Source organism: Penicillium crustosum, assembly GCF_028827405.1.
Source record: "Penicillium crustosum strain IBT 35664 chromosome Unknown utg000004l_segment0_segment0, whole genome shotgun sequence".
NCBI classification, from domain to species: Eukaryota; Fungi; Ascomycota; class Eurotiomycetes; order Eurotiales; family Aspergillaceae; genus Penicillium; species Penicillium crustosum.
The window spans coordinates 3,359,193-3,378,211 of record NW_026623125.1 but is presented as its reverse complement, the minus strand read 5'-3'; the positions used below and the strand labels follow the sequence as shown (position 1 = coordinate 3,378,211).

The 19,019-nt window shown below is 49.3% G+C and overlaps 8 protein-coding genes across 8 annotated transcripts; 4 read left to right on the top strand and 4 right to left on the bottom strand.

Annotated features, from left to right (window-relative positions):
- Positions 1-305: 305 nt before the first annotated feature.
- On the top strand, positions 306-1,409 carry N7487_010317 (uncharacterized protein; the record flags this gene model as incomplete). The annotated part of the gene is made up of 1 exon (XM_056878047.1): positions 306-1,409. The coding sequence occupies one exon, from the start codon at positions 306-308 to the stop codon at positions 1,407-1,409; it is 1,104 nt and encodes a 367-aa protein (XP_056726627.1).
- Positions 1,410-1,735: 326 nt separating this feature from the next.
- Positions 1,736-3,407, bottom strand: N7487_010316 (uncharacterized protein; the record flags this gene model as incomplete). Its single annotated transcript, XM_056878046.1, has 2 exons — positions 1,736-2,413; positions 2,472-3,407. 2 exons carry the CDS (start codon positions 3,405-3,407, stop codon positions 1,736-1,738), a joined length of 1,614 nt encoding a protein of 537 aa, XP_056726626.1.
- Positions 3,408-4,156: 749 nt separating this feature from the next.
- N7487_010315 (putative esterase/lipase) lies at positions 4,157-4,990 on the bottom strand (the record flags this gene model as incomplete). Its single annotated transcript, XM_056878045.1, has 1 exon — positions 4,157-4,990. The coding sequence occupies one exon, from the start codon at positions 4,988-4,990 to the stop codon at positions 4,157-4,159; it is 834 nt and encodes a 277-aa protein (XP_056726625.1).
- A 2,689-nt stretch (positions 4,991-7,679) lies between these two features.
- Positions 7,680-9,269, top strand: N7487_010314 (uncharacterized protein; the record flags this gene model as incomplete). The annotated part of the gene is made up of 7 exons (XM_056878044.1): positions 7,680-7,754; positions 7,818-7,890; positions 7,962-7,971; positions 8,031-8,218; positions 8,272-8,352; positions 8,407-9,099; positions 9,151-9,269. 7 exons carry the CDS (start codon positions 7,680-7,682, stop codon positions 9,267-9,269), a joined length of 1,239 nt encoding a protein of 412 aa, XP_056726624.1.
- A 593-nt stretch (positions 9,270-9,862) lies between these two features.
- Positions 9,863-11,065, top strand: N7487_010313 (phosphopantothenate--cysteine ligase CAB2; the record flags this gene model as incomplete). The annotated part of the gene is made up of 1 exon (XM_056878043.1): positions 9,863-11,065. The coding sequence occupies one exon, from the start codon at positions 9,863-9,865 to the stop codon at positions 11,063-11,065; it is 1,203 nt and encodes a 400-aa protein (XP_056726623.1).
- Positions 11,066-11,560: 495 nt separating this feature from the next.
- Positions 11,561-12,984, top strand: N7487_010312 (glycosyltransferase family 31 protein; the record flags this gene model as incomplete). The annotated part of the gene is made up of 2 exons (XM_056878042.1): positions 11,561-12,568; positions 12,655-12,984. The coding sequence occupies 2 exons, from the start codon at positions 11,561-11,563 to the stop codon at positions 12,982-12,984; spliced, it is 1,338 nt and encodes a 445-aa protein (XP_056726622.1).
- A 576-nt stretch (positions 12,985-13,560) lies between these two features.
- On the bottom strand, positions 13,561-15,127 carry N7487_010311 (polysaccharide deacetylase family protein; the record flags this gene model as incomplete). The annotated part of the gene is made up of 3 exons (XM_056878041.1): positions 13,561-13,880; positions 13,937-14,022; positions 14,079-15,127. The coding sequence occupies 3 exons, from the start codon at positions 15,125-15,127 to the stop codon at positions 13,561-13,563; spliced, it is 1,455 nt and encodes a 484-aa protein (XP_056726621.1).
- A 603-nt stretch (positions 15,128-15,730) lies between these two features.
- N7487_010310 (DEAD/DEAH box helicase) lies at positions 15,731-18,374 on the bottom strand (the record flags this gene model as incomplete). The annotated part of the gene is made up of 10 exons (XM_056878040.1): positions 15,731-15,948; positions 15,989-16,342; positions 16,427-16,575; positions 16,632-16,825; positions 16,899-17,050; positions 17,139-17,218; positions 17,280-17,640; positions 17,694-17,829; positions 17,881-17,938; positions 18,001-18,374. 10 exons carry the CDS (start codon positions 18,372-18,374, stop codon positions 15,731-15,733), a joined length of 2,076 nt encoding a protein of 691 aa, XP_056726620.1.
- Between the last annotated feature and the right edge of the window lie 645 nt (positions 18,375-19,019).

Genomic DNA, 19,019 nt, shown 5'->3' with positions numbered 1-19,019 from the left:
ATATCATATCAGATCGATATGAACCAAGCCCACCATCTAAGCATATTTAAGGCGTAGACCCCTATAAGATCTGTTCAGATCTTGCGTAATAAAATAATCTAATAATCCTAGCCCATTGAGCCCAAGCTTCTGCATAATCGCGTCAGATGTTGACGTGATCACGTGTCGCAAATAAACTCCAACTCCCCAATCTTCGACTGCGCATGTACAATATCCATAGCTTACGGTCTATGACAACATTGCACCGGAAAACCCCCATAATCACCTCCAGCATTGTACCAAGCTCTACAAACCAACACCCCAAAATGACAACAACCATATCTCACGCTCCGACATCACCAGACCCAGAAGAAGTTGAACTAGACACGGAGATCACCTCAATCCGCGCAGAAAGTACGCATCCCAATCCAACAGAAACCAGAACCAAATCCGAATCTAACCAAAATCAAGTCCAAAACCTCCAAAAACGCAAGCGCATCCTCACATCCAGCCTCCTAACAACTGACCCAATACAAAAACTCCGCAAACAATCCCTACCCCCCACCACAACAAACCAAACCGACCCCCTCACAACAATCTCCCCACTTGTCCACGCCGCCGGTGCACATACCTCCTCAAACCACCATCGCATCGCCTTCGGCGCAACTGCCTTCCCATTCAAAGACCCTTCCCCAACATCCAGCGCCGCGCCCCTCCTCGGCGTGCGCATCGACGTATGCGCCCGCAACGGCCGATTCGCAAAACCATACTACATCCTCCTCCAACATGAGCGAAGCCGCGCGGGTCCCGGTTCAGCTTCTACGAAGATGTTGAAAGTCCATCGACACACAGTGCCCGGGTTTATATCGATAGCGAAGCTAGAGAGTGTATACCTACCGCGGCCGGGTATGACGCGCGACGATGGAGACGGGAATGAGGATGGGGAAGGATCATCTGGCGAAGATGAGGATGCTGGACCCGCAAAACCGTGGAAGAAGAGCGGCAGTTCTACTCGGAAACAAGATCTGCGGGGATTTGTGCGCGAGCTTCGGAGGGAGCTTGTTGCTTGGCATATGCGTGTTGATGCGATTGACTTCCTGCGCGAGAAATTGGGTCTTGTGGGTGAAGGTGGGAAGGCATTGCCGTTTGATGTTTCGCCGGATCGGGATACGGGGATCGTGTCTTTGGCTGCTGCTGCGGTTGAGGCGCGGTATGTGCGAGTTGAGTGGGTTGATGGTCGGGTTGGGCGGTTTAAGCTGTCTAATACCGGGGTTGTGGAGCGGGCTGTTGTTATTGGTGATGAGGGGAGGGATAAAAAGGTTGAGAATGCGATCACTGGGGGTAGTGGCAGAATTGAGACTGTTTTGGATAGGTTGAGGGTGGATGTGTTGTCTGGATCACCTGGTACGCCTGGCACGCCTGAAGTATGAGATGTTGTGGTTTGTTTCTTTTCTTTTCTTTTTCTTTTCTTTCAGCGAGAGATACCCCGATTTGAAGTTTAAAGTTTTTGAATCAATTTGAATTTGAATTTCATTGCAGCTAAATTATAAACAGGATTAGTGTGTCTATCCAATGGTCTCCACCAAATGCCATGCAATCATGAGACCAAAAAGCCGCCGCAATGCGTGTATGGGAAGGGTGACAGTCGATCCAAAAGCATTCAAAAATATTACAAGAAGGGTAAAAGGCATAACAGGGACAGAAGAAGGGGTGATTAAAAGGGTATATTGAGTAGATGTCGTGTCATCGTCTCCAATTAGAGAGGCACATAATCATGGCTGGGATGGATTGTATCGGGTGTTGAAGTTTCGAGCGGTGAGTGTTGCACAACAGCAGTGGGAGTATTGGGGGTGAAGGCGACAAGGGGCAAAGAACCATATGATTGGCCATGTCGCACCTCGAGATGTCGACGTAGGACAGCCTCTTCCAAATACCAGCGGTGCCGCAAAGTCGTCTTTTTCGTTCCCAACGCTTGCACAAGAGAGATTTCCTCTCGTTGGTGTTCAGCTTGCAAAGTAGCAATTTCCTGGATGTGTCGGTTACACATTTCATCCAGTTCCTTTTCCATACGAGCTGTGGCTTCCTGCAGCTTCAGTTCTTGCCGGTCACGGAGGACTTTGATGCGGGCGTCGTGGAGCTGGTCCATATTCTTGTGGGAGTGGTATTGTTGTTCTAGCTGCTCCATGTGTTGGCGAGTGAGTACACGGGCTGGTGGGGTTGAGTCGTATTCTGAGCATGATTCGGAGGAGTGTTCGGATCGTTCGGCTCTGATTGATGTTCCGGCGGGAGATGGCGGTGGGCTAGCATTGCGGAGATACCCCTCCATATGCTTGATGCGAGTGCGCGAATTCATTTTGGCTCGATCGAACTCGCGCTGTTGTTCAATTTCCACGGCCAGCTGTCGTTCTTCAATTTGGGTTATAGCTTGAAGGTTCTGTACAAACGTTTGTTAGCATAGAAGACAAATAAGAATCGAATTTGGTAAAACGAACCTTCTCGCGCTTCTCATCCTCCTGGCGCTGGTTGTCAGACTGCTTCTCTGAGATAGCGGTCTGATGCCGACGCCGGAGGGTACTTAGAGCGGCGTCTTGGAAAGCAAGATGTCGGTCCCTTTCCATCTGATGCCGCTCGTGCATCTCACTTAGCTCCGGGTCGTCCAGACTTCTTTGTAACTCCTCCTTGCTGAACAAGGGGATTTCCAATCTGGGAGGTGATGCCGCATTTCTGGTAGTAGGTGAAACATCATGGGCGGCATCATTAGGTTCCGGTTTCGGTTCGAAGAAAACATGTTCAATGCCCTTATCGCTCGTGGACACAGTCATGCGCCCTTCCGAGGGCAAGATAATGGCCGAGGATGTGCGCCTCTTGCGGAATTGAATTCTCCCAATGGCAGACTTCAAGCTACTCCGTCGCCTCTCCTTTTTGTCGGCAGATGCGACGCTGAGAATTGAATGCCGGTGGGACTTGGCCTCGAAGGTATCCCCATATCCGTGCCCAATAAGGCCTGTCCTCCCCTCACTGGAGCAAAACGAGGTTGGGCGCGTAGACAGCGAAGCCAGCGATCGTGTACTGCCAGCCTTAATGTGATCCGAGGCCAGTGTGATATCCGACAGTGACGAAACGATTTGATCGAGCACCGATGGAACGGGGGAGGCCGGCTCGTGGGACGGAGTAACGGAGCCGCACACGGAATTCCGATCGGTCGACGATCCAGAAGACAGGACTGGCGAGGAGGGATCGACCATTCCTAAGGCGATGGTGGCAGCCAGTGGTGCTGATGCTTCGATCTCTGGCACTTTCAGACCCAGCTCTTGAGCCTCCTCGGCTAGATGTTGCGCCTGCGCTGCTTCGGATTCCGGTGAGGGGTGGTGGAGGACATCGGTGCGATATTGGGCCTCATCAAAGATGGGCCCGGTGGTCGACTCCATATGTACAGTTACAGAAGGTATGTAGCGCCTAACCAGCGGGCGCACATGAAATTCAAGATAGAGCTAAGAATAATAGTCCACATGGACGCATTCTATGACGGCATGGGAATTGTGAGGGGTTGTAAGGACAGTAATTAGAAGAATAAGAGAGGTGGAGAGGTAAGAGGTCCAAGCTAAGGGGAGAAGGGCAGAAAGTAGAGAGAGTAGAAAGTAGAAAGTAGAAAGGGGAAAACAAAGACTTGACGGTTACGGCCTTGTTCGGCGTTTTTTCTTGTTTCCTCATGTTTGGTCGTTTTAGGCAATTTGTCCAAAGAAAATAAATAAAAACCATCATTTTGACCCACGAGTGGCCCTGACGCAATCCCTGGTTACTACTATGGGTAGTACTACGGGACAATGGGGCCATTTTGAAACGGGCTAGTCTTAGATATGAAGATGTTGGGGATATCATACGGAGTAGAGGAGTATAGCGGTTCATATTCTAATTAACTTATGGAGTAAGTAGCTCAGTTAGAGAGGATATCGGAGAGATATAAACTATTCCAGTTCAACACCCCGGCCAGGTCAAACCTTGCGCCAACCTGCATTTCCAACTGTATGCACTTGATCCCTGGAAATCCCCTGATCCAACCCTCAAACCCCTCCATTCTGGCCAGAATGGGAAGGTAGGGCTTAGGGCTACCCGGATAGCCTCGGTCCCATAGAAAGTATGCATCAGGCCATAGATCGGCCCATGTAGAGCTCAATAGTCATGAGCTCAACTCATTCAGCATATCGAATGCCAATTTATAAGCCCGCTCCTTGGCTTCGTATTGTGGAGTTCCCACCCTCGTCCTCTTATCCCATCCATGGCTACAGCCCGCCATGCGCTCGCTGACCACATGCCAGCCTTGCGAGTTCTTGATCTTCTGGGCCAGTTCCTCAGCCTCAAGCGCGAGAGTATCCCCATCTGCGGTGATCATAAGGACACGCTGGGGGAATCGATCCGGCTGGGCGTATAGCGGAGAGATCCGCGGGTCCCGCTTGTCAACCGATGAGGGTACATAGCAGCGGTCGAAGAGACGCATGACTGGAAGGGGAATTGCAAAGTCACCACGGGCTGGGGCAGTCTTTGAACCAGGGCCAGGACTTAGGTCGGTCACAGGATAGAATGCCAGCAGGGAGTGGAACGTATCGGGAGCGAAGAGGCTTGACGCAGCTGCCAGCGCGAGGTTGCCCCCGGCACTAAATCCAGATACAGATACACGGGTCAGGTCGAATTCATCGGGACGCGTGAACACATATTTGATGGCATCTTCCACGTCGTTCAGGGCGGCGGGGAACGGGTGTTCTGGTGCCAGACGATAGGGGACATCTAAGACAGTGTGCTTAGTTTCCTGACTGACTCGTCGACAAAACTCATCGTCGCCACCATGGAGGGGTAGCACGAAGCCACTTCCATGAAAGTTGAGGAGGACAGGTGATGGACCCGAGCCGGAAGGCTGATACAGATGAACCTTGATGGTTCGGCCAGCATCCCGGGACTTGATATGGCGGGTTTCATCTGGACTAGCCGATATATTTGTGGCCAGGCGCATAAACATTCGAATAATATATGCAAAGCATTTATTATAATAATACATGATAATATCCATAGTGGGCGTGGGAGGATGTAGCATGTTGAAGCTGAGTCCCAGCCGAGGCCCAGGGTCAAGGATGCCACTGCTGATCTCCACCCTATTTTAATCTGCGCCCATGTCTTGCAGTGCTTAACCTGGAGGTACTAACTTGGAATCGACTAACATATTTTATTTCTCCTGTCTAATATACGAGCTATCAATAATAATCGGTAAACATCATCCGTCAGGCAAAATTTACGCCCGAATTTCCAGGCACCAATGCAGTAACTAACGTATTTCACAAGCGAGCCGCCACCACAAGCGAGCCGCCACCCAACCCCAATATATTAAATTTAAATGCATTTTTCTCTACCAAATCGCTATCAAATTAATTCAACTAACTAATTTCTCGATCTGGGCATGTTTCTCTTCTATGCCCTGGCTTCCTACATATTCCACACCCTCGCAGGCCCCGCGTACGAGGCTGTAAACCCTCTGAAACCTGCTCACGATAGCTATTGATACGGGCTATTTGGGTCTCAAATGGCTCTGCACGTAGCTCGCGAACCTGTTTAACTGAGAGATCCCCTTTATGAGCTATCTGCCTAGTCGACCGAGTCCGCTTTTGCTTTTTTTCTCATTTTCAGCGCGTAAATCGCTTACTTCTTTTTCAAGAAATGCGGCTGATTGCATATTAAGTTGGCAAGCCTTTAATATCTGATTTATAGCAGAATTCAGTAGGCTTGGTGGGCTCCGAGACCTCATACGAAGCAATACTTTAATTGAGAAAGCTTGCTTTTGTAATTGGACGTAGTTCGTAGGCGTTTTTGGCTCCTACTCGCTCCCTCGGCTCGAGGGGGGTATAGGGGTTCGAAGCTGAATATCAAGCTTTGAAATTACTCGATCAGGATATAAAGGCACTAATCCAGCAGCAGCGAAGCTATTTTTAATAGTGTCTGATTTGAAACTATTAACTCGGGCGGACGGGTAAGCCTCGAGGAAATTAAGTTTATCGATATGATTTACGCCAAAGCGCATTTTCGAATCGACTAATCGACTATATAATCGTTTCAAGACCGCAAAACAACCGATATCGAGTGGCTGTAAAAGGTATAACGAATACGTAGGCATATAAATTGGTATAATCGAGTTTACTTTACAGATTTGATCGAACTTCGGGGTTAAATGACTTCCGTAGCCGTCGAGTATTAACAGTCGATACCGACCTTTTAACCGCGAACTAGTCGCTAGAATAAACAGTTTTTCGAGCTATCGAATACCGATTTCATTAGACGTCCAGCCATTCGGGCTAACTTCAAATCGCCAATCATTCGGTAGGTTATCGAACTATAATTTAATAAAAACTTTGCCTTTGAAAATCACACATAGAGGTAAGACCCAACCCGAGGTATTAATATACTCAATTGTAGTCACCTACTCGCGATTTCTAGGCTATAAAAGCGATCGCCGACTGTAGTATTCGGATCGAGTTATAACTTTTGCAGTCGCGGTTAATCCTATTGCAAATCCGGTCTCGTCGAAGTTATAAATATCATTAGGATCGATGCCGTATTAAAGGATGGTTTTTTGAATAAGGTTAAACCATTCGCTTATGATTTTTAGATCCTCGCATTTCGCACGCTGATAATCGTAACGTTTCGAGAATCGGCTCGATAACTTAGAGTGCCGTTTCACGAAGTTTGTAACCCAATTCGTACCAACCGAAACTGTCGTAGTATCTCCCCGCGCAGCGAGTAAAAGATCCGCCATTTCTCGTACAGTAGAAGGCCTCGGAGCTGATCCTCGGGCGTCTATAGAGAGTATCCATTTTTTAAGCGATTCCTCTTCAATTTGGGTCAATTTATGCGAGTTTGCGCGTGTAATACTTCGTTGAGTGTGGCCGGAAAGACGATCGCGTAAAGTTGACCGCGGTATATTGAAAGTGCGAGCTGTAAGAGTAACAGAGCTTAATTCTTGATTTTTAATAGCCTGAATAGCTAGTAATATCCTACCCTCTTGCTCAATTGAATTTTGCGAGGATCGAGAGCGAATTGGTGGCATAGTGGGTGGTTGAATTAATAAGTTCTAATTCATGGACGCGATTTCGGGTTGGGTGGCGGCTCGCTTGTGGTGGCGGCTCGCTTGTGAAATACGTTAGTTATACAGTGTAACTTTTCCCCGACAATCGAACTGACTGGGGTGACCTTACCAAGTCTAACACGGACACTTTAGATCCGCCGTCGATTCATCTGCAATATCTCCCTTCTATAATCTCCGTAATGTGAACGATTCCAACCTTGGAATACTCTAGTGCGTCGATATATCTGACCGTTCGTGGTGGTATTTAATCTCCTAACAATTAGCTCTCAATTCCCCGCATTAAGAAAATTCCACGCAGAGCCTCATTATCTTCCACGCACCTTGTCTACCAATCAAAATGACCGCCTGCCGTCGTCACGCTCATCCCCAACACTCATCGCCATCACATATATTGTATCCTTTTTGGAGTTCCAAGCTATCTGGGAAACAATCATCTAGTTTCCAAAAGCCCTCCGTTTTGGCTATCATTAAGCAAACAAGGTCTGCTTATTGAGCTGGACAGGAGTGCTGGAAGATCTCGCATTCAACATCGCAATCTACACCCAATCTACACCCAATCTACAGAATTTACAGCATGTCCACCAAAGTCGACCCCGTTGACACTAATTTTACAGTCTTCATACGCCTACCATTCCCCAGAGGCGATTTTGTTGATCCGCCGCCTGCAAGTCTCCCAAAGAGCAACCCCTTGAGCATCCACTGACGTAAATAGGTGGAATGGAATGCATCCAAAGATCAAGCGCTATGGGATATCCTTTCTCGGCCATCAAAAGGCGATATTGACTGTATGTATTCTTATTCCTGTTACTTCGAGACTTTGTTTTGTCTTTTTTTGACATCACTGACACCACCGCAGGGAAAGCTTTGTAACTGCTCTCTACCCGGGACACTGTAAAGCCGCCGGCTGCTAACATGGTTGATATAGGGCAGAGAACTTCGAGGTCACCTTGCAGTTCCTTCTTCAGCAGGCTGCATGGCTCTATGATCGCCAGCTGTCACAGGTTCGGGCTCAAATGCGCAAGGTCGGCACTACGCAGTCGACCTCTCCTTCTCCGGCTCTAGGATCTGTCTCTGGTAGTACGGCCTTGTCACAAAAGGAAACGCCATTACCAGGTATATCCCATGGTTACTTTAGATCCACTACAATCTGAGACTAATATCAATAGGTTCTCGGGCGCCATCACGGCAAGTATCTCACCAGAAAGATATCCCTGTCCGAGGTATGGACCGAAACCCTACCCGTCTGCGTACGGGACATTTGATACCGTCGATGGATCGATCGCGTCTGACATTGACTACAGCCCCCGACAACCGACGTACGAGCTTTACATCAGCTACAGCTACTAACCAACCTCGCGGATCCCGGGACCCTGCACGCACCGGCACGCCGACAACCGAGGAGAAAGAACCACGCTGGGATTCTTTTGGTCGTCGGCCTTCGACTGTCAGACGGGAACAGCCGCCTGTCGCGTCTTTACCCCGGTCTCCAACACTGGAGGAAGAGCCTCTGTCCACGAGCTCGTCGGAGGAATCTGAATCCGACGATGAGGACACAAGGCGTGCACCCCTGTTCAAGCGGTTTGGCAAATTTTCTACCCACCGGTCTGGTCTCCGGGATGATGAGGACGACGAAGAAGACACTCCGGCGTTCCTTCCCATGGCTCGAGAACACCAACATACCCATCTGGATCGTCCAGGCCAGGAACTCAGCGCCACCCTCCGTTTAGATGCCGAGCGTGCAGCGGCGCAACGGCGACATCACGAACAGCGATCTGGTCCCAGAGTACCCGTTGCTACCGAGTCATCCACCAGCTCTATCAGCTCCGGCGGGCGTAGCAGCCTACCCGGTGGACCCAGACGGACCAGCCAGGGGGCATCGATCCTGAGCTCACAGCGCGCCGCCGAGCGCCAAAATTCCCGCAAGTCCACCGCTTCCGGTCGGGAAGCTAGCGACGGTACTCCCAGTATGGGAAGCAGCTTCAGTGACCTCGACGGTATGTGTCCCAACCCCATGGATTCCGAATATCAACTAATCAACTTGTCAGATGCAAGCGTTACCCAGTCAGCCTTGGAAGAGGCCCTTCTAAGCAACATGCAGCATGGTGGAATGGCGAGTCGGATGAGTACCATTAGCCAAGCCTTGCGCAGCCGGTATTTGCAGTGAAATATACCTCTTACATAGCAACATCAATTTTGGCAGATTGCAATCTACGATGTAGTATGATGTGTATGATGTAGCTCATGCGGGTTGTCCAGATGTCCGCATATGGCATCCACGTGACTGAGTGGCACCTCGGTATCTCGGTGATGCGCACCAGTGACATAGACATTTGTGGATATCTTCACTTTGACCGGAGCTCTCTATACTCAGATATTCCAAGTATTCATCGTCACGGATCGGTCAAACGGGAGCGCTAGTGCCGGATCAGGACGATCATTCTCAACGCCCACATATAATGGAGGGGTAGCTCAATCTAGCTACCTGGTTGCCTTGGGAAAAAAAAAAAAACGTTGAATGTACTCCGGACAATATAAAGAACTCGTGGGTATTCCAAGGTTGTGAATAAAGGAGACACTTGACCAACCCTGGAAAGCTGACCGGCATCAAAGAACATCCACTGCAACCCCACCAAGGCCCCAGAACGCGGAGCGGCAAGCCTCGGCATCTTAGTTGCAGTTCACCTCAACGACCGACCTTCCGTTCACAATTGTTCACCTCTTTTTCTCGGTCGCAAATTATTCTATCTATAATCCAAAATGGCCGCCCCATTACTCGGCGAAATGTCCCCAGCGGAGGCAGAATCCGTCTATTTTAATGAGTACCCCCCACCAAAAGCCCTACCACGACATGAAGCGCTGGCACGCGCATTCATTAACCTACACGTGGAGGAGAACCGCCGCGTAGTACTCGTCACATCTGGAGGCACAACAGTACCACTTGAAGCGCAAACAGTACGATTCATCGACAACTTCTCCGCCGGAACTCGAGGCGCCACATCTGCTGAGTACTTCCTGGAGCAGGGGTACGCAGTCATCTTCCTCCACCGACAATACAGTCTCCTACCATATTCACGGCACTACAGCCACTCCACCAATTGCTTCCTGGATTTCATGGACGAGGCGCCTGCCTCAGCGGACTCCTCCAACCCCGGCCATGGACCTATCATGGTGCGCGACGAGTACCAGGACCAGATGCGCAGCGTGCTACGGAAATATCGGTACGCGAAGCAGAACAACCGTCTCCTACTGTTACCGTTCACGACGGTCTCGGAATACATGTTCGAGCTGCGGTCAATTGCGAAGCTGATGCGGCCGCTTGGACCAAATGCGCTCTTCTACCTTGCGGCTGCTGTTAGCGATTTCTTCATTCCGCGCAGTCGCATGGCAGAGCATAAGATCCAGTCTGGGGATTTGCCTCCACACATGCGTGGCAGCGCAGTCTCAGCGGATGAAATCTATACGGGCGAGAATGAGGAAAAGCCCTCGTCAAATAGCAGGAAGCTTGTCGTCAACCTCGACCCCGTGCCTAAGTTCCTGCACCAATTGGTGGATGGATGGGCTCCGGAGGGGAGTATGGTTGTCTCGTTTAAACTGGAGACGGATCCTTCGCTGCTTGTCTACAAGGCGCGCACTGCGCTGCAGCGCTACTCCCATCACCTTGTAATTGGCAATTTGCTGTCGACGCGCAAGTGGGAGGTTGTTTTCATTACACCTGATGAGCCGCATGAGCGCTGGCTTCGTGTTCCCAAGTCGAGACGCAGCAAGAGTATCTCTGGTGTTGAGGATCAAGTTGGCTTGGCGGAGGCTAAGAAGGGGAATTCGGTGACGCTGGAGCAGGCGGAGGCTCAGCAGATTGATGAGAGTAGTCACGATGGAATTGAGATTGAGAGTCTCATTATTCCAGAGTTGGTTAAGTTGCACACGAAGATGATTGAGAAGCAGACGCAACCTGCGCAGTGATGGTTATATGGGCTATACAATAATGCATTCTTGGGTCTTGGAGTTGAATTGATTAATACTGTCTTGGATTCCGTGTAGTAATATATACGTATATAATTCTATATAATTTTCTTATAGCTAGTTGATACTTTCAATATCCTGCACTGCCCGTGCTGATCTCCGGTGGATCCTGACGTCGTGCGGGAGGGAGCTGTTCACCCCCTGAAGAAATGAAGAAGCCTGGGATTTCTCAATTATGGCAAGGGATTACCATATCTCAAACAAGAGGTATTTGATTCAAGGGGCAGCTATTTAAAACCCTACAAATTCCACTTGGGCTACGCGTCCCGATGTGTCAGCGGCAAACTTCGGCGTCAATCAACTTTAGCTCCGACTTCCCCAGTTCTTTGCTCTTTTGGTTAACAGGAGAGGGGCAAAAGGTCTGAGATTCATCTGCCCCAGCGGAAAATGACCAATTGATCTATTCACTGTTTGGTGTACTCATATTCTCTCAGCATGGTGCCCCGCCGGTTCAGTCGTCGCCTGATTGCAGTTGCAACCGTCATCGCACTCTTCTTCCTCTATAACATCGGCTTCCTCTCCGACAATACTCGCCAATGGCGCCCTCACTTCACAACACCCAGAGAAATCCCCCCGACCCTCGACGAAAATGGTGAACCAGCCCCATTCTGCCCACCCTTGCCAGGCATCGAAGATGTGCTCGTGGTAATGAAAACCGGAGTGACGGAATCGCGCGAGAAAGTCCCCATCCACTTCAAAACAACTTTACGATGCATCCCCCACTTCGTAATCTACTCCGACTTCGCCGAAGAAATCGAAGGCGTCCAAATCCACGATGTCCTCGCAAACATGGACAGCGCCGCAAAGAAGAACCCGGACTTCGACTTCTACCACCGCATCGTGAAATACGGCCGAAAGGGTCTGGAACAACATGATTTCTCCGATGAAGCAAACTCCGCCATCGGAAAACCAAACAACCCAGGCTGGAAACTCGATAAATGGAAGTTCCTCCCAATGGCACAGGAAGCGCTACGACACAAGCCAGACGCGAAGTGGTTCATCTTCGTCGAAGCGGACACGTACATCTCTTGGCCAACGGTCCTTACCTGGCTGGCCGGGTTCGACCACACAAAACCACAATATCTTGGCACGGAGACTCAGATCGCAGACGTTATCTTCGCCCACGGTGGTTCGGGCTTCATGCTCTCGAACCCTGCCCTACAGCGCGCCTCTGACGAGTACACCACCCGCGAGATCGAGCTGAACAACTTCACAGACGAGCACTGGGCCGGCGACTGTGTGCTGGGTAAAGTCCTCAGCCACATTGGCGTCAACCTACACTTCACATGGCCGATCCTTCAAAACTCCAACATCGGCGAACTAGACGAGTTCACAACAGACTTCTACCGGAAACCATGGTGTTTCATCGCCGTAGGCCTCCACCACCTCTCGCCAAGTGATATCGAGAAGCTATGGAAATTCGAACAAAAGCGCTGGCGTGATGTGAGTCGACCCAACCCCAACTTCTGCCCCCCATTCATCTACTATCCCATAACATCATAACATTTCCTAACCCTTATACTATATAGAAAAACAAACGAATCCTCCTACACAGCGACCTCTTCCGCGAATTAATCTCCCCGGAAATAACCGCACAACCCATACGACCGAACTGGGACAACATGGCTAGCGAAGAACAGCCCTTCGCACATAATTTCGATGACTGTCGCGTGATCTGTGAGACGCAGAAAACATGCGTGCAATACGCTTTCCGTGAAGGTAAATGCTTCACGAGTCTCAATCCGCGTCTCGGACATGCGGTTCCCAGTGGCGATGCGACGTCCGGTTGGATTACTACTCGAATTCGTGATATGACGGAGAAGAAGGGGTTGTGTCGCAAGCCGGATTTCGGGGATTGAGGTGGTTTTGACTGTACTTTCATATTGATTTTGCTTTTTTTTTTTGCTTTTTTGGGAGGGGGAGAATGTTGATTCTTTTGCTATAAATTATTTGCGCTTGCATCGAGAGCGAGAAATGGGTACGCTTTGGCATTTGCTTGGTTTGGAGCCCGGTCTGGTATTTGGGCATACCGGGTAATTTGGGCTCGTTTTGGGAGAACTTGTGTTTTTATTCTCCTCGGTTGCTGTACTACCATCTCATCTGTTCTGTGGATGACCATGAGCTTGAATGGACAAGCTGTGTTCATGGCGTTGGTGTTTGGTTGAACACTTTTGATATACTTGCTTGATTGCTCAATACACATCTTGACACACTTGGATGGGTTTCCATTTGGCTTTGTGGAGTCGCAAGTGTTGTTTGCTCTATCATTGATTCACTGTTCTAAAATGTAACTGGAAATAGTAACAACAAATGAAGGCTAGTATTGCTCGGATGGTGTCAAGACACCAGTTAGGAGAAAGATTATGTATACACTTAAGAATATACACAGGAAAGGTGCTGCTGTGAGTCTATACAGATTTCACGTCATTGGCCATTCATAGTGGTGGAGCGGATACATCCTCCAAACACTGATCGATACGCATGATGTGATATCCAGCACCCTTGATATGTCGAATAAACTCCGGTAGGTACCCAATGGTAGTCGGATTCAGGTAGTGCATGACAGCAAGATTCCCGCCCTTGCCAACACCGCGGAAGAAGGCTTCAAGCTGCTTCTCTGGGGTGGACGTGTTTGCCCATAGCCAGTCTTCGACATCAACACTCCAGTTCACAATGTACGGGTTTGGTATGTGTCGGGCTAGCTCCTGGCGCAGCCGGGCAGCTACTGTACCGAATGGCGGGCGGAAGTATGAAGCTGCAAATAATGTTTAGTCAGAATCATTTTTCAGGATGCATCAGGGTATAGCATACACTGGATGCCCAGCTTGTCTCTAAATATTTGCATGGACCGGATGATCTCGTCATCAATATCGCGGAGGGTTGGCAATGACTCCATCCTTCATCACCATGTTAGCCTCTTCACATTAAATTCAAATGCTCAGAACAAACTTACTTTGGATGAGTGTTTGAATGGAGCGCCACTTGGTGACCCTTCTTCAACATCTCCTTATAAAACTCCGTGAAATTACTTGACTGATCTGTGAGTCCCGCCCCAACAACGAAGAAAGTAACCCGAACATCCTCCTCGTCAAGGATGCGCATGACCCGCTGAGCGAACTGCGGCTGTCCATCATCAATACCAAAGGCAAAGGAATTCGGACGCGAACAACGGAGAACCAATCTCCCATTGGGCAGCTTCCCAGGCAACCGATAGTAACCATTTTCCTCCGACGGCATTGGAATATCAGGCACGATCTCCACATGATGTAGAGCGATTGGTTCCCTAGTATAGAAGCCATGGAACGAAACTGACACGACACGATTGAAGTCAATATCAAAATGAGTCAGAGGGATATAGAGCTCACGGTGGCCCGATGGAATTTTGGTATGTCCTTGGGGGTGCTTGCGTCGGCCTCCCTTGGATCTTCCATGCTTGTGCTTGTTCCTCCCAGCATTGGCGTCCACATCATCGTCATCATCATCGTCCCAACCTTTATCCTTCCCAAAGGCCTCAGAGGTAGGATGAACCACATACCGCTCCGCCTGGACGGAGTCGGCAATGCCGGGGAAGGGACGGCGTTGAGGGTTGCATTCGTCGTTGTGTTGGTTGAAAGAGATGCTGTACTGATCCGTGCCCTCGAAGATGACATGGAGGTACTCGTTGTACCAGGGTATTAGGTTGTAGCAGGTTTGGGAATCGAACTGTGTGTGGAAGTTCTGATCCGGGTCTGTTGGGAATAGACGAATGAAGCCTGGCCCGTATTGCACAGGTAGATTCTCACCGGATCCGTGCCAGAATCCTAGGTCATTGCGAGTTGGATTTTTGAAAGTGTCGATTACAAGAGGCGGGCTTGCCTTCTTTGCTTGTGAGGTGTTATACGAAACGTTGTGGGTGAGTCCTCGGAGTTCATTCCAGTGACCATAGTTAACAATTCCCTGAAATAAAGCCGAGGTTGGGAGCAATAACGAAAGAGCGGCAGAACATATGAATAGCCAATGCATGACGAATAGTTTCCTTCAGAAAAGATCGAATGTGTTTCGGTTGACGAGGTCAAGGTGGAAATTGTAAGAAGCGTCGTTTGTACTCGGAGTAGTCTAAAGAGTCAAGAACGTCTGACTGCACATTTATACAGGAAGGAGCTACCTAGGTATACTTCCTTGGTTTACAAATCTCTACATCTCTACGCTCTACTATCTATCTCTACAAACAACAAGGGAATGAAAAATAAAACTAGATAGTTGCGTAAAACCCATGAAATCCGTAATGTGGCACATCTGCTCGACCTTTGCATCCATATCACTGCCTTCGCACGCACGATAAAACCCATCCAGTCCTGATACAACAATGCAGGAGAAATGGTCTTAGGTTCCACAGATCCAGGTTGCAAATTGTCGAGAGATCAAGCCCTCAAAACTTCCTTCAGGCCACTGTGAGATCTGATCCTGATCATCCAGGATAAAATTGGGAATTTGGTAAAAATCATCTTCTCCACCATTGGACTTCTTTCGTTTCCATTTTTTTGATATTTTCTTGGAGATATTTTCTCGTTCCATTGTAGTTCGTGTTTGTTTCCGTGTTCTGCGCAGCCATAGTAAGGCAGAGCTCTAGAACCAGAACGAATCTTGGTCCTTGGGAGGTGGGGGTACAGGGGCCCACTGAGAACCTGCCAGACCAGCCTTGATCTGCTTGCACTTCTCTTCCTCTTCCTTGCGCTTCTTGCGTTCGGCCAAGGGCGGGGCTGGCGCCCACCATGAAGAAGCATCCTCCTCCTCGGATGTAACAGTAGGATTAGGAACAGTGAGCTTGCGAATCGGGGGGGTTGCTGTTGTCATCGGGGCCGCTACGGTCATCGGGCTCGCCACCATTGGCAGGTTCATTGTTGGCATCTTTGGCATCGCTTGCAACCGCTTTTTCACTCTCCTCAACTTCACCAGGCTCAGCGATAGGGTTGGATTCAGCTTCAGCTTCAGCCTCGGCGTCAGAGCCAGCGGCAAATCCATCGTCAGAACCGGCGTTAGATGGGTTGTGAAAGAATTCCTTATCAGAGTCATCGTCGAACTCCAGCACATCACCCTCGGGCCGATAGGCCTTGAGGAATTCCGGGACCTCTTGCTTGCATTCGATCAAGATCTTAACAAGATCCGGGGCAAGATCCTCATCGCGCTCATTGAAGAAAGACGTGGCGATGCCTTCGTTTCCAATGCGAGCAGTACGGCCTGTGGATAGTAGAAATACGCATTAGTCCCAATATCATCAGGAGAGTCGGAAATAAAGCGGTATCAAGCTAGAGTAAGACATACCAATACGGTGAATGTATTCAGTGATGCCCCCGTGCGCGGCGCTGGGGAGATCGTAATTGACGACGTGCAGCACATTGATAACATCGAGCCCACGAGCGGAGACGCCGGTAGCAATCATCACAGGACATTTTGCAGACCGGAAGGCACGCCTTTTTACGAAGGGTTAGCGAGGTAAAATAAAAGAGCGGAGGGAACAAATACTCACATAGCGTCTTCTCGCTCACGTTGAGTTCTTCCACTGTGAATGGAAGTAGTAGGCATTCCAGAATTGTAGAGGTAATCGTCGACGAAGTCAACCTGCTCCTTGCTGTTGACAAAAACCAAGGTACGAACAGGCGGCATGCTGATCAGAAGGTCATAGATCGCACGCATCTTCTTGTCCCTATCAACCCAGACGATCTTCAAGTTTCACTAAGCGTTAGCATTGACCGGGAACCTTACATGCATCTCGTAATCTCCGTGGTTCACATACATCTTGCACAACGTTGTGGTGCGAACTACCGGCTCGGCCAACGCGGAGACGCACATGGTCTTGGCTGAGATATTTCTTTGCAAGCGACCGGAACTCCTTGTTGAATGTAGCAGAGAACATCAAGTAGCGGTGGTCATCGTCCTCGTTCACATCTTCTTCAAGTCAGCAACACTGAAATGCAGAAACGTGTAAAGTCGGGGTTAAGAGCGCGCGCCATCGCAAACGCTTCCAATCACTTACCTCCTCCAGACATTATCTTCTTGAACTCTTCCTCCCAGTCTGAATCCAGCATCTCATCTGCCTCGTCAATAACGGTGTACCTGTACCGCCATTAGTATCAAACATATGCATGCAGGTATATCAAGTAAGTCATAAACATACCTGACGCGGCGGAGAGAAAGAACGTGGGTCTGTTTCATGAAATCGAGAAGACGGCCTGGAGTGGCAATCAGAATGTCGCATCCTTTCTGGAGCTCCTCACGCTGGAGGCCAGTAGGAGCACCGCCATAAGCAACACACGGACGCAGCATGGAGCGATAGCACAAACGACGCGATTCATCAAAGATCTGAGTGGCTAGTTCACGAGTGGGGCAGACGATCAGAACTAGAGGCTCTGCTCGAACAGCATCCTCCCTTGGGTTGAATCTCTCCGCGATGTTAGGTCGAGGAGCAGCCAGCTTCCTCGCCTTGCCCATCAACTTGGAAAGAATTGGAATAAGGAATGCCCCCGTCTTTCCGGAGCCTATATTTTGTTAGGATCAACTTGTGCCAAACACCATACTCCGCTGCACGTACCAGTTTGTGCCACGGCAATAAGGTCAAGGTTGGCTAGAACAGCCGGAATTGCATATGACTGAACCGCAGTTGGTTGTTCGTAACCGCAGAGACGAATATTCTCGAGCATAACCGGATGCAAACCAAAGTTTGCCCACTATGAATCGTTAGACTGGCAAATTGTTGCTAAGTTCTCTCGCAGACCGACCTCGGTAACCGCCTTGATCTCGTTAGGGCTCTCAATGTTGACCTTGTAGCTGTTCAACCTGAAGACAAAGGCAAGTTAGATATCAATCTGGTGTCTGGTTATCAAATTCACGTCACTTACTCGTCAAGCTTAGCCCCCGGGCGAGCAATCAGTTCACCACGGAAAAGCTGTTGCTCGAGTTCAGGGACATCAGGTCCGACATCACCATATTCGTCCTTCCATTCATAACGGACAGCAATTCCAGCCCAATCACGATGATCCTTGTTATTAGCAAGGTCCGCATATTCGAATGGAACTGGTTCAGTCCAACCCTTCTCACGGGCAACCTTTTGAGCAGCTTCGGCGTTGGGTCCGACACCAGAAAGAACGCCCTCGACAGGCGGCTCTTCAGCGTTGGAACCGTTCACAGAGGCAACCTCAGCGGCCGAGATGGACTCGACAGCTGAGGCAGCGCCAGCAGCCGACGCAGCATCAGGGTCGTCGTAAGAATCCATATTCTATAGACCTGTTGTGGATGGTAAGCGTCTCGGATGATACCTGTCAAGACAGGCAATGGGGTAGATGACTTCGTCGTGTGAAGGGGAAGAGGAGAGGAAGAGGAGATGGGCAAGCAGTGAATTTTTATTTATTTTGCAAACGATAACAGAACGCGCGATACATATAGTAATGCACAGTATCAAAAGTAGTGGATTGCGCGCGTAACTACCTTGTTCGTCCTCGACGCAGGAGTACTTCGACTAGACCCAAAGTTATTATTGGAACGCCATACAATACAGAAGTACACTCCAAGTACCACTCTTGATTGGGAAGGAGCGACCCACCGATCTATATAGATCTACCTAATATATCGACACCGTCCATATATCCAACCTTGGAAGACAACCTTGGAATATACATACATCCCCATACAATCTACTACTTGTATTGATGTACTTTGTTCAATCTTTGAGAATGGTCGGTCTATACATTTATACGCCAATTCATATGTGCAACCTTAGGTCCAACTAGTTTGCTACAATCCTTCTATATCAAACTGTCTTTCATCCATCTGCTTCGTCCATGTTAGTTACATATTTCACTCCACATCTACACGGCTGATCATGTGCAAATATAATCATGTCTATGTGAACTATGTAACT